General features: G+C 46.8%; 1 protein-coding gene across 1 annotated transcript in view; it reads right to left on the bottom strand.

Annotated features, from left to right (window-relative positions):
- HECW1 (HECT, C2 and WW domain containing E3 ubiquitin protein ligase 1) overlaps positions 1–13186 on the bottom strand; it is a 325634-nt gene that overhangs the window by 115464 nt on the left and 196984 nt on the right. Inside the window, exons 7-9 of the mRNA XM_049714658.1 lie at positions 7807–7949; positions 4478–4578; positions 1568–2851 (exon numbers count right to left, since the gene is read on the bottom strand). Coding sequence (XP_049570615.1) covers positions 1568–2851; positions 4478–4578; positions 7807–7949 — 1528 coding nt within the window. The remainder of the gene's footprint in view (positions 1–1567; positions 2852–4477; positions 4579–7806; positions 7950–13186) is intronic.

The raw sequence follows: 13186 nt of genomic DNA, 5'->3' as shown, positions 1-13186 counted from the left end.
TACCCCTTGGGTGAGAAGAGTTTTTTGATTTTGCCTCTTGACCTACAAAGCCTAAAAGTTTTACTATCTGGCCCTTTACAGAAAAAATTTGCTGAACTTTGGTCTAAACATCGCTGGCAGCTCCGAGTTGTGCCGCTGTAGGGGTGTATCCCCCAAACTCCTTGCAATATACTTATTTGTAATTCTATTGTAATTATTGAGTTTCTTCCACACAGATCTACTGCTGAACCATCTTCCTGTGCCCAGCACAAAGCATCTGGCTCAGAACGAAGAAGGGACTCAAAACCACCTTGTTAAAGAAAGGAATTGTCCACGCCATTCTCACACTCACGGGTGCCTTTCCATATTGTATGTCACTATGGTTTTCCTCCCTGTGTCTCTTTATTACCAATTTCCTTGGGCTTCTCCTTATCCTATGTGCCACTTTCCCTCACCCCTTCTTTCTCTAAAATGTAGAATTGGGCATTGTTAAGTACTTAAAATTATTTCTTTTTAGCTCGCGTTAGTTCCTGTAAAAATCTGTAGGTGCCAGGCATTTGTTTAGGTGCTGAGAATTCAAACATAAAGATGCTATAACTCTGGCCCTTGATGAGCTAGCTAGCTGTCTAGAGACAAGACCAACGCATTTTGTTTGGAGGCTAATTTAAACAAATGAGAACAGCAAAATAGCAGAATCTGTATCTTTCTCTTTTAAAACAACTGAATTATTTCCTATTATTATGTGACTTTTAAACGATTTCCCTTGATGTCACTGTCACTTGATTGGAAGGTGGTTCCCACTTCTGGATAAGGAAATGCAAATTAAATTTATATGTGATTCCACAGGCATGACTAAGAAGGAAGGTCTTTGGTTAAGACACAGAATACATTTTGAAACTAAAGGGGGCACCTACTGGATTAGGATCTTACTTGAGACAAAGCGATTTACACATTCATGTTATTCTTCCCTTCCATTAGAAAAAATAGCCCCCGGACCCCCAAAACAACACAAAACAAAACCAACAACAATAACAGAATCGAGGAGACAGAAATCATGACACATACATGTAGGCTATACGTATCCATTTGCACACAGGTTAGCTAAACTCTGAAACAGGTAATCTCAATGTTCCTCCAGTTATATTAACTTACTGCTAATCTTCAATAAGTTTTGGGGATCAGCAGATGCTGACACATTATCCACCTAATGTTGATGATCATTTCCTGCTTATATCATTTGATACTAACCTCGATGCTCTGGTTGTTGTCAAGACTAGAGGGTAACATGTACCCTATAACCAGTGATTAGTTAAAACCGAGAAGCACACATACAAGTATACGCTCACATCCAACTAGCTGTAATTCTTGGTGTGTATCTGGGCAGTGGCAGGGTGTCAGCTACCCACAGTCTGGAATACTGACATACACATATACACATGCACACATGTACGTACAGGACAGGCACGCACAGCTGCTGCAGCAACCTCATTTGGGACTGACCCTCTCCCTCTTGTTTTGAAACCATGTTGGCGAGACCTGCGTCCCCCTGGTGGTCCTATTTTCTCTCTGATTGGGTGTGAGGTCTAACCTTCTCTCCGACTGCTCGGCCCTGCCACGGGGGACTCCAGACCTTCCACGGTTCTGGCCACGCTCCCGGTGGCGGCAGCCGACTCGTCTTGCCACCCCGCGCCTTTCGCCGACTCCGGCTCCAGCTCCGGGCTCTGCACCGAGTCGGGCACCGACTCGAAGGCGCTGTTCTCCTCCTCCTCGTCGTCATCCTGGGAGGAGAAGACGGTGCTCTCGGAGATCTTGGCGCTGTCCACGGAGGAGAAGCGGGTGTGGCTGGCGAACCTGCTGCCGTTGTAGCAGGAGGGGCTGTAGCAGGAGGCGCTGTAGCAGGAGCTGCTGTAGCACGAGCTGCTGTAGCACGACGTGCTGTAGCACGAGGGGCTGCAGCAGGATGCGTCGCAGCCCTCGCAGCTGTGGTCCCCGCCCTGCCGCGGGCTGGAGTCGCTCTCGCTCCCCGTGCTGGGGAGCGTGTCGCCACCTGGGACAGAGCCGTTGGCCAAGCCCGAGTGGCCCGGGGGCGCTGTGCCTGGAGTGGCCCCCTCGGGGGCCTCTCCATCCTCTTCCGGGGGAGGCGGCTCGGCGGCGACCGTGTCCACCTCGCTGAGCGCCTCCTTCTCCGAGGCATCCTTGAGGGTGGCCTCCTCCTCCGCGCCATCGTCGTCTGCGCTGCCGCCCTGCGCGGAGGGCAGGCTGTGCAGCAGCGTGTGGAGGCGGATGTAGTGGGTCCGAGGCGTCTCGGGCTCCCCGCAGGCGGACGCGATCACCGTCTCCAGCTCGGACACAGGCAGGGAGCACGGCCTGCTTTTCCTCTTCACCGAAGCCCGCAGCTGCAGCCTGTCCTTCTCCTGCCCGCCAGCCCGGCTCTCTGTCGCCGCCTCCTGGGCCACTGGCTCCCCGGGGCTGCCCGGGGCTCGACCGTCCTCCAGCAGCCCGGGTAGGGCCGCCTCCCCGCCCAGGTCCAGCCGCTCGGCCAGTTCTTCCGCGCTCAGGGCGGGCTCCGTGTCCTCTGGCCAGGGGGCCAGAAGCTCCCCAGCCGCCTCAGGCCTCACACAGACCGTGCCATCATCTCCTGCCTCCGTGGTACCTGCGGCGGCCTCAACCGGATTGGCAAGCTCCAGGCTCTCGTTCCCTGAGGGGCCCACCGCACTGCCCTGGCTCAGCTGCTCTGGCCCTGAGGTCCCCGGGGGCTCTGGTGCATTAGTGCAAGGGGGCTCCCCACGGCTGCTTGCCACCAGGTTATTCATGGGGCTGTCCTGAATTTCTGCAGACTCAGGTTCGGTACTCAGGGAAATCTCCTCATCATCTGCAGACAAGAAGAAAATGTCACTGTAGTGTTAGCCTGCTCCGGGGGACTGAGCCATCCTAGGGGTTTCTGCCTTAGGATATTGGATGTAGGGGTTGATGAGGGCTTCCCATTGGCCAAAGCTCTGCTAAAAATACTCCAAGAATGAGTTCTCCTTATGTTAAGGACTACTTGCAGTCATGATATATTTGAGAATTCTGTTTCAAGGAACTTCATGTTTTGGTTAAAATGCCCAAAGCCTAGCATTACCCCAGTTCTAGGCACATAAATGTTTGCTACATGTTAGACCTCAGAGATGGGGGGCACGGTTTATAGTTCCTTGCTGGCTCCAGGCAGGACTAATTATATTGGTTCAGAGTGTTTACAATGGCTGGGTCCCCCAGGGTGGCAGAATGGGGTTCTTAGGTGACCAGAGAGAAGGAAAGGCCAATGATGGGAGCAACCACAGTCATTCAGTGGCTCAGACTGGAAGGTTTCCAACATATGGAGGTACTGCAGTGGAAGATAAACCAGGTCTCCATACCGAGCACCCATTCAAGGAGTAGCAAGCATGGTTTACCTCTACCTTCCCCCAGTTGCTCTATTGCCTCCCTGCCAGATAGGAATTCCCATTTCAAGCCCTAGTGCTATTCGCTCATCGAAGAAAAGCAATCTCTCTGGTGCACTGTAAAGCTGTCCTTACTGAAGGAAGAGTCAGTTTTATTCTCAATGTAGAAAATGCTGGATTTGAAAGGACGAAACAGTCAAGTGTTTTCTTACAATCTGCTTTGTATATTGGGCATAGAAAAGTGCAACTTTTGTTTGATGAGCGGGCAGTGATAAACTTCAGACCCTGAATTCTCAGAAGCTATATTAGCTTTAATGGCAACCTATAAATGTGGCCCAGGAGGACCAGACAATTCTCAGTGTGATCTACACTTACGAGGGGGCTTGTAGGAGAAAAGCAAGAGGGGAATTAAGAGGCATCTCATCATTCTTATTTGGAGATATGTTTTGGCCTGAAGAACTGAACACGGGATGATTCTCAAGTTTTCTGTCCAACTTATAGTTTCCATTTTTCCTGCGATATTGTAAAAATCCACTGGGTAATCACAGTTCAACACTATGACATGTATCACATTCATTCACTCACTCATGTACGTAATGATTCAATACCTGTTGAGCAAGTCCTATGTGGATGCTGGGAGTAAAATGATAAATTAGACATGGCTCCATACCCACGTTGGCCTCTTTGTCAATTCCCACTCGAGTGCCTAACCCTCTACCTTTGGATCACCGAATGAAGAGGAGCCTCTCAATCCAGGGGACAACAGAGACTTCCCTTCCCTGGTTAGGACTCTGTGCTTCCACTGCAGGGGGCCCGGGTTTGATCCCTGGTCGGGGAACTAAGATCCCACGAGCCATGTGATGTGGCCAAAAAATAAAAATAAAAAACATAAAAAGGGGGACAGCAACCTGGTTTCCAGAACAGATCACTGGCTTCTAGGCCTCACATGGAGAAGATGGATAGAGAACCATAAAACCTAGGACATGTCTGGAGAGAACAATGGTTATTGTATTTTGGGGAAAGGAACCATGCTATGACACTCGGCTAGGACAACACATGAAAGTACATGCTGAAAATACCTGGGTGGATGGAGGAAGTGATCTCAAATCGGAATTGCAGCTGTCCACTCACATGATCTGTTGGAAGCCTGCGGCCAAGTGTGTAGCTGACCACCCTGTCCCTAGAAGGAAACAAACACCGTCACAGATCTGGTCAATACCTGTCCTCCTAAAGACCACGCAGTGTGCTTTCTGTGTCAGTGGGCGAAGCAGGGAGGCCAGGGAGGCCCTGCTATTAGGAGGTGGTGATCTGCTTGGGTACCTATGAGATGGTCCTAAGGGAACGATGGGAAAGTACATCTGCTCAACAGCGATGAAAACCTTCAAGAAAATCCTTATCGAATACTCCTAAGCAGGGATCAGGAAACTACAGCCCACGGGCCAAATCTGGCCCATCACTTGTTTCCATAAGGCCATGAGCTTTTTACATTTTTAAATAGTTGGAAAAAAAGCAAAGGAAGAGTAGTATTTTGTGACATGTGAAAATGATACGAAATTCAAATTTCAGTTTCCATAAATAAAAGTTTTATTAGAATGCAACCTTGCTTATTATTAAGTTTACTTCTTGTCTGGGCTGACTTCATGCTACAATGGCAGAGCTGAATATCTGGGACAGAAACCATATGGCTTATACAGCCTGAAACATTTACTATCTGGCTCCTTATAGAAAGTTTGCCAACCTGTGTTCTAGAGAAAAAAAGAAAAAAAGAAAAGATATGGATATCCTTTGCTGCTTTGCCTGTGCGGGGTGATATTTTCCAAATATGCCCTTAATAACGGACAGTGCCAGTAGCAGATGTGTGTCTTGCGATATCTATCTATCATCTATATCTAATATCTATGGAAGGATGCTGTCCTGGTTACCAGGGACCCTGTGGAGCGGTTCAGAAAGGGACCTGCTGCGGAACGGAGCAAAGCAAGACTTGTGGGCTGGGTCCACTGGCCCATGACCTCTGATTACACCAACTCCAGGGTCCCACAGAGAGACTCTGAAACTCCACCCTGGACTCTGGCACCATTCCCTCTTCCGACTCAAGGCAATTTTTAATTACTAGGAAGACAATTATCCAGGGAGAAATCAACCTGAAACTTTGCTATTATAGTTTCATCAACAATGCAGCTTCAGCAGAGCACATGGTCCCCTACCTTCGCCTAAATAGGAAGAGTGATTACCTTGGGATATTCAGAAATGAACAAATCCACTCTATCCAATAATAACAAAGACATATTCCCAAACCAGCTGTTACTTAGATAATTCTGTATTCACTTCATTTATTCATTTGTGACATTCAAATAAAAAGATAAGTCACTGGCTGGTAGTGTTTTAATGTTTCTTCCTAGAAAGCACCAGCATTATGAAACAACATATATCCCAGTGATCCACTGACTTCGTATTTCTATTTGGGAAGCCCTGGTTTCATGCCTGGAGTTTCTAGGAAGCCCACTGAATAAAGCATTATATGCAGGGAAAATAGAATGAGCTACAATATTGACATGGGCCTTGGTCAATATTATGAGGTAGGTCTACTAGGACCATAAGAGATCCTGAACCCCAAACCTCGCCATAATCAGAGGAGGCCTAAAGACCATCAGACAGTGAGACAAAAATTAAATCGATCACGCTTTGCATTTGTTTTCCACGTTTTCCTTTCCTTTGCTTTCCACTCACTTTATCAACAAATATTTTTTGAGCCTCTCCCAAGTCAAAAGTGCCTCCGGTGATACACAGCAGGTAGTGCATACCGCTGCCTTTAGATAGCTTACATCCAGCTGGGGGCATGAGGCAGGACCACTACATAAAGGGCTCAAGGCAGCGGTGATATTTCCAATGTGAGGCTGAGGCAGGCATGGGTAGAGGACTTGAGGGAGGCAGACAGCCAGGCAGAGAGCTGCGGGCTGCGATGTTACAGGCCAAGGGATTGAGGGAGATTTCTGAGCTTTATTTTAAAATTTTTTTTTTTTGGCCGCACAGCATGGCATGGGGGGGTCTTAGTTCCCCGACCAGGGATGGAACCCACGCCCTCTACAGTGGAAGCGTGGAGTCCTAACCACTGGACTGCCCGGGAAGTCCCATGAGCTGCCTTTATTTTATTATTTTTTTTAATTTTTACGGTACGCGGGCCTCTCACTGTTGTGGTCTCTCCCGTTGTGGAGCACAGGCTCCGGACGCGCAGGCTCAGCGGCCATGGCTCGCGGGCCCAGCCGCTCCGCGGCATGTGGGATCTTCCCGGACCGGGGCACGAACCCACGTCCCCTGCATCGGCAGGCGGACTCTCAACCACTGCGCCACCAGGGAAGCCCTGCCTTTATTTTAAAAGGCCTACAGTTTGCTATTTTAAAAATGAACAGTTTGGAATCATTTAGTCTCTATGTGCCACAGACAGCTTTATGTTCTTTAGGTATATTTTTGTTTGTTTGTTTGAGTGGAAAATGCAAACACCTTGTGTGACACAGGACTGTAGCTTTGCAAATGTCAACTCCCTTTGGCTTGAGAATTAACACGTGTCTATGTGCACACGGCTGCACACACGCTATCAGGTTCTGATTACATGTCCTTATGATAACTGTGAGTGATTCCAAAGTCCTTCTGAAAATCCAAAGAGCTTTAAATTAAGACCCTTGGAAATTCTGCATAATTTTCCTCATTCCTTTGATATCATTCTAAGAATTGCACTGAGGCATATCTATGACTAGAGAGTTAGTGTTTTCAAACATAGTTGCCATTACCTACGGAAATACATATTATGTACAAGGATTTTATCTGGACAGAGTTCAATGAGAACCTGAATGGACACGAATGTAGAAGATACAAAACACAGAAACATATTCTCATATACAACTGAACGATGCAAGCAACATAATTGTGGTTGCACCATAAGGATTCACGCTTTTAAAATTTCATACATATTATCTAGCATTTTCTATAAATACTAGTGTTTTCTAAGGCACTCTGGTCTAGTAACCCAGCATTTCATCTTGTTATGGAAATGTCACAAATGATTAAATCCTACACACAAGACAGGCATATGAATGAAATGTTATCCTTTGTAGTAAAACAAATTTTAATTTCTATCTGTACAGAAAAAATGCTGCATTAAGGGCTTCTTTCACTATAGTGTCTTAGGAATTTTTACTCGCTTGCATAAGTAACCAGTGGTACGCAAACTAGGGGAAAGAGAAGGGTCTGTTTAATTAAATGTTGTAGCTCAACAACATAATTAATGGGAGAAGCCAAGGAAATACAGCACCACCTTTTCAGTTCAAGTCTCTATGAGACTGTATTGTTGCCTCCCTTGGGCCTGGCCTGCTGGCTGTTGCCTAGTGATACTGAGCTCTTGGTCAAGGTTTACCCTATGGCATGTCTTTCCAGGAGTCTCTGAACGGGCATCGACAGCTTTCCCAAGAAGCGCTTGATGATGGGGCGGCTCTTGGCAAACTTGTCCTTCACCTCAATTTCCAGCACATCAGTGGGCAAGGACACAAAGCTGAATTGCTGCAATGAAAAAACATGTGGCATCAATTAATTGCAAGGTGAGAGAGCTGGTCAGTCCCCAGTCCATCTGCTTTGAATGATGTCATTGTCAAACACCCCAGCAGCAATATCTCTATCTATCTATCTATCTATCTATCTCAACCTATCTCTATCTATCTATCTCAAGGTTTTAGAAATGCTGCGAACCCTGTTTATTCAATAAATGAATAATGGTCACAATGAGATGTCTTCTCAGTGCTTAAAAATAAGGTCCTTTTCTTTTTTTTTTTTTTTTGGCCACTTGGCTTGCAGGATCTTAGTTCCCTGACCAGGGATCGAACCTGTGCCCCCTGCAGTGGAAGTGCAGAGTTCTAACCACTGGATTGCCAGGGAATTCCCTAAAAATAAGGTTATTCTTGGAGATTCAAATAATAAAATCAACTCACTTTAAAGGGAAAGAATGCTACCCAGGCCTCACCATACTTGACTGAAGGTATCAACCTACTTAAAGAAAGAACAAGCAAAACTCACCTATAATTAAGGAAATGCACTTCAAATCAACAATGCAATACCTTTTTTTTTCATGATTATAATGGCAGAGATTTTTAAAAGTTTGATCATACACCGCCTTCTGGAAAGTGGGAAGGGACAAGAACTCTCACACTGTATTGATGGAAATGCAAATTGATTGGATCCTTGGGACGGGAATTGGTAATATTTTTTGGTATTTAAACTACAAATTCCCTTCAACCCAGAATTCTACTTCTAGGAATTTCCCCTCTGGATTAACTTGTACAAGTGTGCAAAATACATATTTTTTATAAGGATGTTCAATAGAGCATTATGAACAATTACAAAAGGCTGGAAAGATTTAAAATACACCTACCGAAGATGGCGGAAGAGTAAGACGCGGAGATCACCTTCCTCCCCACAGATACACCAGAAATACATCTACGCGTGGAACAACTCCTACGGAGCACCTACTGAACGCTGGCAGAAGACCTCAGACCTCCCAAAAGGCAAGGAACCCCCCACGTACCTGGTCAGGGCAAAAGAAAAAACTAAACAGAGACAAAAGGATAGGGACGGGTCCTGCACCAGCGGGAGAGAGCTGTGAAGGAGGAAAAGTGTCCACACACTAGGAAGCCCCTTCGCGGGTGGAGACTTCGGGAGGCGGAGTGGGGGAGCTTGGGAGCCGCGGAGGAGAGCACAGCAACAGGGGTGCGGAGGGCAAAGCGGACAGATTCCAGCGCAGAGGATCGGGCCGACCGGAACTCACCAGCCGAGAGGCTTTTCTGCTCGCCCGCCGGGGCGGGCGGGACTGGGAGCTGAGGCTCCGGCTTTTGTCGGAGCGCCGGGAGAGGACTGAGGTTGGCGGCGTGAACACAGCCTGCAGGGCGTTAGTGCACCGCGGCTAGCCGGGAGAGAGTCCGGGGAAAAGTCTGGACCTGCCGAAGAGGCAAGAGACTTTTACGTCCCTCTTTGTTTCCTGGTACACGAGGAGAGGGGATTAAGAACGCTGCTTGAGAGAGCTCCAGGGACGGGCGCGAGCCGCGGCTAAAAGTGCGGAGCCCAGAGACAGACATGAGACGCTAAGGCCGCTGCTGCCGCCACCAGGAGGCCTGTGTGCGAACACAGGTCACTAGCCACACCCCGCTTCCGGGGAGCCTGTGCAGCCCGCCACTGCCAGGGTCCCGGGATCCAGGGACAACTCGCCCGGGAGATCGCACGGCGCGCCTCAGGCTGCAACGTCTCGCCGGCCTCTGCCGCTGCAGGCCCGCCCCACACTCCGTGACCCTCCCTACCCCCCGGCCTGAGTGAGCCAGAGCCTCCGAATCAGCGGCTCCTTTAACCCCGTCCTGTCTGAGCAAAGAACAGACGCCCTCCGGCGACCTACACGCACAGGCGGGGCCAAATCCAAAGCTGAGCCCCTGGGAGCTGTGAGAACAAAGAAGAGAAAGGGAAATCTCTCCCAGCAGCCTCAGAAGCAGCGGATTAAAGCTCCACAATCAACTTGATATACCCTGCATCTGTGGAATACCTGAATAGTCAACGAATCATCCCAAATTAAGGAGCCCTGTGGATGAAAGGCTCTTGGTGCTGCAGCCAGGAGTCAGTGCTGTGCCTCTGAGGTGGGAGAGCCAACTTCAGGACACTGGTCCACAAGAGGCCTCCCAGCTGCACATAATATCAAACAGCAAAAATCTCCGAGAGATCTCCATCTCAACGCCAGCACCCAGCTTCACTCAACGACCAGCAAGCTACAGTGCTGGACATCCTATGCCAAACAACTAGCAAGATAGGAACACAACCCCACCCATTAGCAGAGAGGCTGCCCAAAATCATAATAAGTCTACAGACACCCCAAAACACACCACCAGACGTGGACCTGCCCACCACAAAGACAAGATCCAGCCTCATCCACCAGAACACAGGCACTAGTACCCTCCACCAGGAAGCCGACACAACCCACTGAACCAACCTTAGCCACTGGGGACAGACACAAAAAACAACAGGAACTACGAACCTTCAGCCTGCAAAAAAGGAGACCACAAACACAGTAAGATAAGCAAAATGAAAAGACAGAAAAACACACAGCAGATGAAGGAGCAAGATAAAAACCCACCAGACCTAACAAATGAAGAGGAAATAGGCAGTCTACCGGAAAAAGAATTCAGAATAATGATAGTAAGGTTGATCCGAAATCTTGGAGATAGAATGGACAATAGAATGGACAAAATGCAAGAATCAGTTAACAAGGACCTAGAAGAACTAAAGATGAAACAGGCAACGATGAACAACACAATAAATGAAATTAAAAGTACTCTAGATGGGATCAATAGCAGAATAACTGAGGCAGAAGAACGGATAAGTGACCTGGAAGATAAAATAGTGGAAATAACCACTGCAGAGCAGAATAAAGAGAAAAGAATGAAAAGAACCGAGGACAGTCTCAGAGACCTCTGGGACAACATTAAACGCACCAACATTCGAATTATAGGGGTTCCAGAAGAAGAAGAGAAAAAGAAAGGGACTGAGAAAATATTTGAAGAGATTATAGTTGAAAACTTCCCTAATATGGGAAAGGAAATAGTTAATCAAGTCCAGGAAGCACAGAGAGTCCCATACAGGATAAATCCAAGGAGAAATACGCCAAGACACATATTAATCAAACTGTCAAAAATTAAATACAAAGAAAACATATTAAAAGCAGCAAGGGAAAAACAACAAATAACACACAAGGGAATCCCCATAAGGTTAACAGCTGATCTTTCAGCAGAAACTCTGCAAGCCAGAAGGGAGTGGCAGGACATATTGAAAGTGTTGAAGGAGAAAAACCTGCAACCAAGAATACTCTACCCAGCAAGGATCTCATTCAGATTTGATGGAGAAATTAAAACCTTTACAGACAAGCAAAAGCTGAGAGAGTTCAGCACCACCAAACCAGCTCTACAACAACTGCTAAAGGAACTTCTCTAGGCAAGAAACACAAAAGAAGGAAAAGACCTACAATAACAAACCCCAAACAATTAAGAAAATGGGAATGGGAACACACATATCGATAATTACCTTAAATGTAAATGGACTAAATGCTCCCACCAAAAGACACAGATTGGCTGAATGGATACAAAAACAAGACCCATATATTTGCTGTCTACAAGAGACCCACTTCAGACCTAGAGACACATACAGACTGAAAGTAAGGGGATGGAAAAAGGCATTGTTGCATGCTTGCTATCTGAAACATCCGGGTAAGAGAACAAAGGAAACTCATGTTCCTGTGTCCCCAGCGAGAGTGGAGAAGTTACATCTGGTCATCGCTGTTCCTCACTTTAGATACACAAGGAGGAGGAATATCACATCAAGGAAGACCAGATCCTGTCCAGAGTGCTTGATGGGGGACAAATCTCTTTTGGTCTCCCCCTTACCCGAGCCCCTTAAATAGAGGAGGAGGTCTCAAGTCTCTCCTTAGACTTTTGAAGCAGTTCAACCATAAAGGAGAGAAACCTCACTATTGCAGGTCTAAACTATCAGGGGTGGTACTATCTGATAATTTTGTTATGCAGGAAATAGCGAGCCTTTGCAGAAAAAACCCTACTGGATATCTTGTCTCTTGAAGTTCTTAACTCCCATTCACCGACTTTAAAAAAAATCTATTTATTACTTTTGGGGCTTGCCAGAGAGAGGGAATTCCCCTGGTTATTTGTACAAAAATTTTGTTAAAAGAGTTTGCAGTAATAATCACTACTTTTTCATGTTAACAATGGCAATACAGGACTTCCCTGGTGGTCTAGTGGTTAAGACTCTGCACTTCCACTGAAGGGGGCAAGGGTTCGATCCCTGGTTGGGGAACTAAGATCCCACATGCCTGCTGAGCAGCGTGGCCGGAAAAAAAAAAAAGGCAATATATTACATTTCATAACGCTTTACATTTTTCAGTCACCTTGAAAAATCTCTCAAGGGGCAGCTTAGGTACCTAGCGCCCCTGAACCACCAGTTCTGGATAAGCAGCCTCCTGTGTTTTATTGCCACTTTGGACCTTGCTTTTTCCTTCCTTGTTTAAGCTGCACAGCCCTCCTCCCCACAGCTTTGAATTTCATGTCATCACCCACTGTCCCTCATTGTTCTTGTCAACTGCCAACTCCCAGGGCATTTAATTCCTGGATCCTTACTATTCTCTCCAAACCACCCCTACTCTTGGAGAATTCAACTATATAGTGATGAGGGGTTCTCAGTTCCTTGAAATCGTTTCTTCAAAGATCTTGTCCTTAACCCAACTTTAGGTATTCGTTCCCAAGGTCATACAGCCTACACTTTGTTATGACCAAATTTATTCTTCCATACTTTCAAATTCATGTATTCCACTCTCTGTCCACTACCACACATCTTGTCCCTTTTGAGTCTCCCAAATCCAACAATCCTAACATTCCACTGGGACTTCTAATCCACTGATCCTGTCACCTTTCCATAGACCCTCACCCCCTTTGAGGTCCTGTCTCTTCTTTTTAACCAGCTTAATTTCCATGGTCAATCATGATAATCACCATCCACATACACCTTTGACTCCCTTGTTTTTAATATTTGCATGTCAAAATAACAACTTTAGTTAAATCCAACTTTTACACAGCTGAGCAATGATGGGAAGAAAACATAACTGTGCCACCTGTTCTCACTTTAAATTTCTGACTCTGAACCTGTTGGGAAAACTAATATTCAGGCTTCAGAGGCAGAAGCAGGCCTCTGACAGACCTGTGACC

The sequence above is a fragment of the Orcinus orca genome, chromosome 9 (assembly GCF_937001465.1).
Source record: "Orcinus orca chromosome 9, mOrcOrc1.1, whole genome shotgun sequence".
Lineage (NCBI taxonomy): Eukaryota > Metazoa > Chordata > Mammalia > Artiodactyla > Delphinidae > Orcinus > Orcinus orca.
The sequence above is the reverse complement of the archived record's forward strand: the minus strand, read 5'-3'. Positions and strand labels throughout refer to the sequence as shown.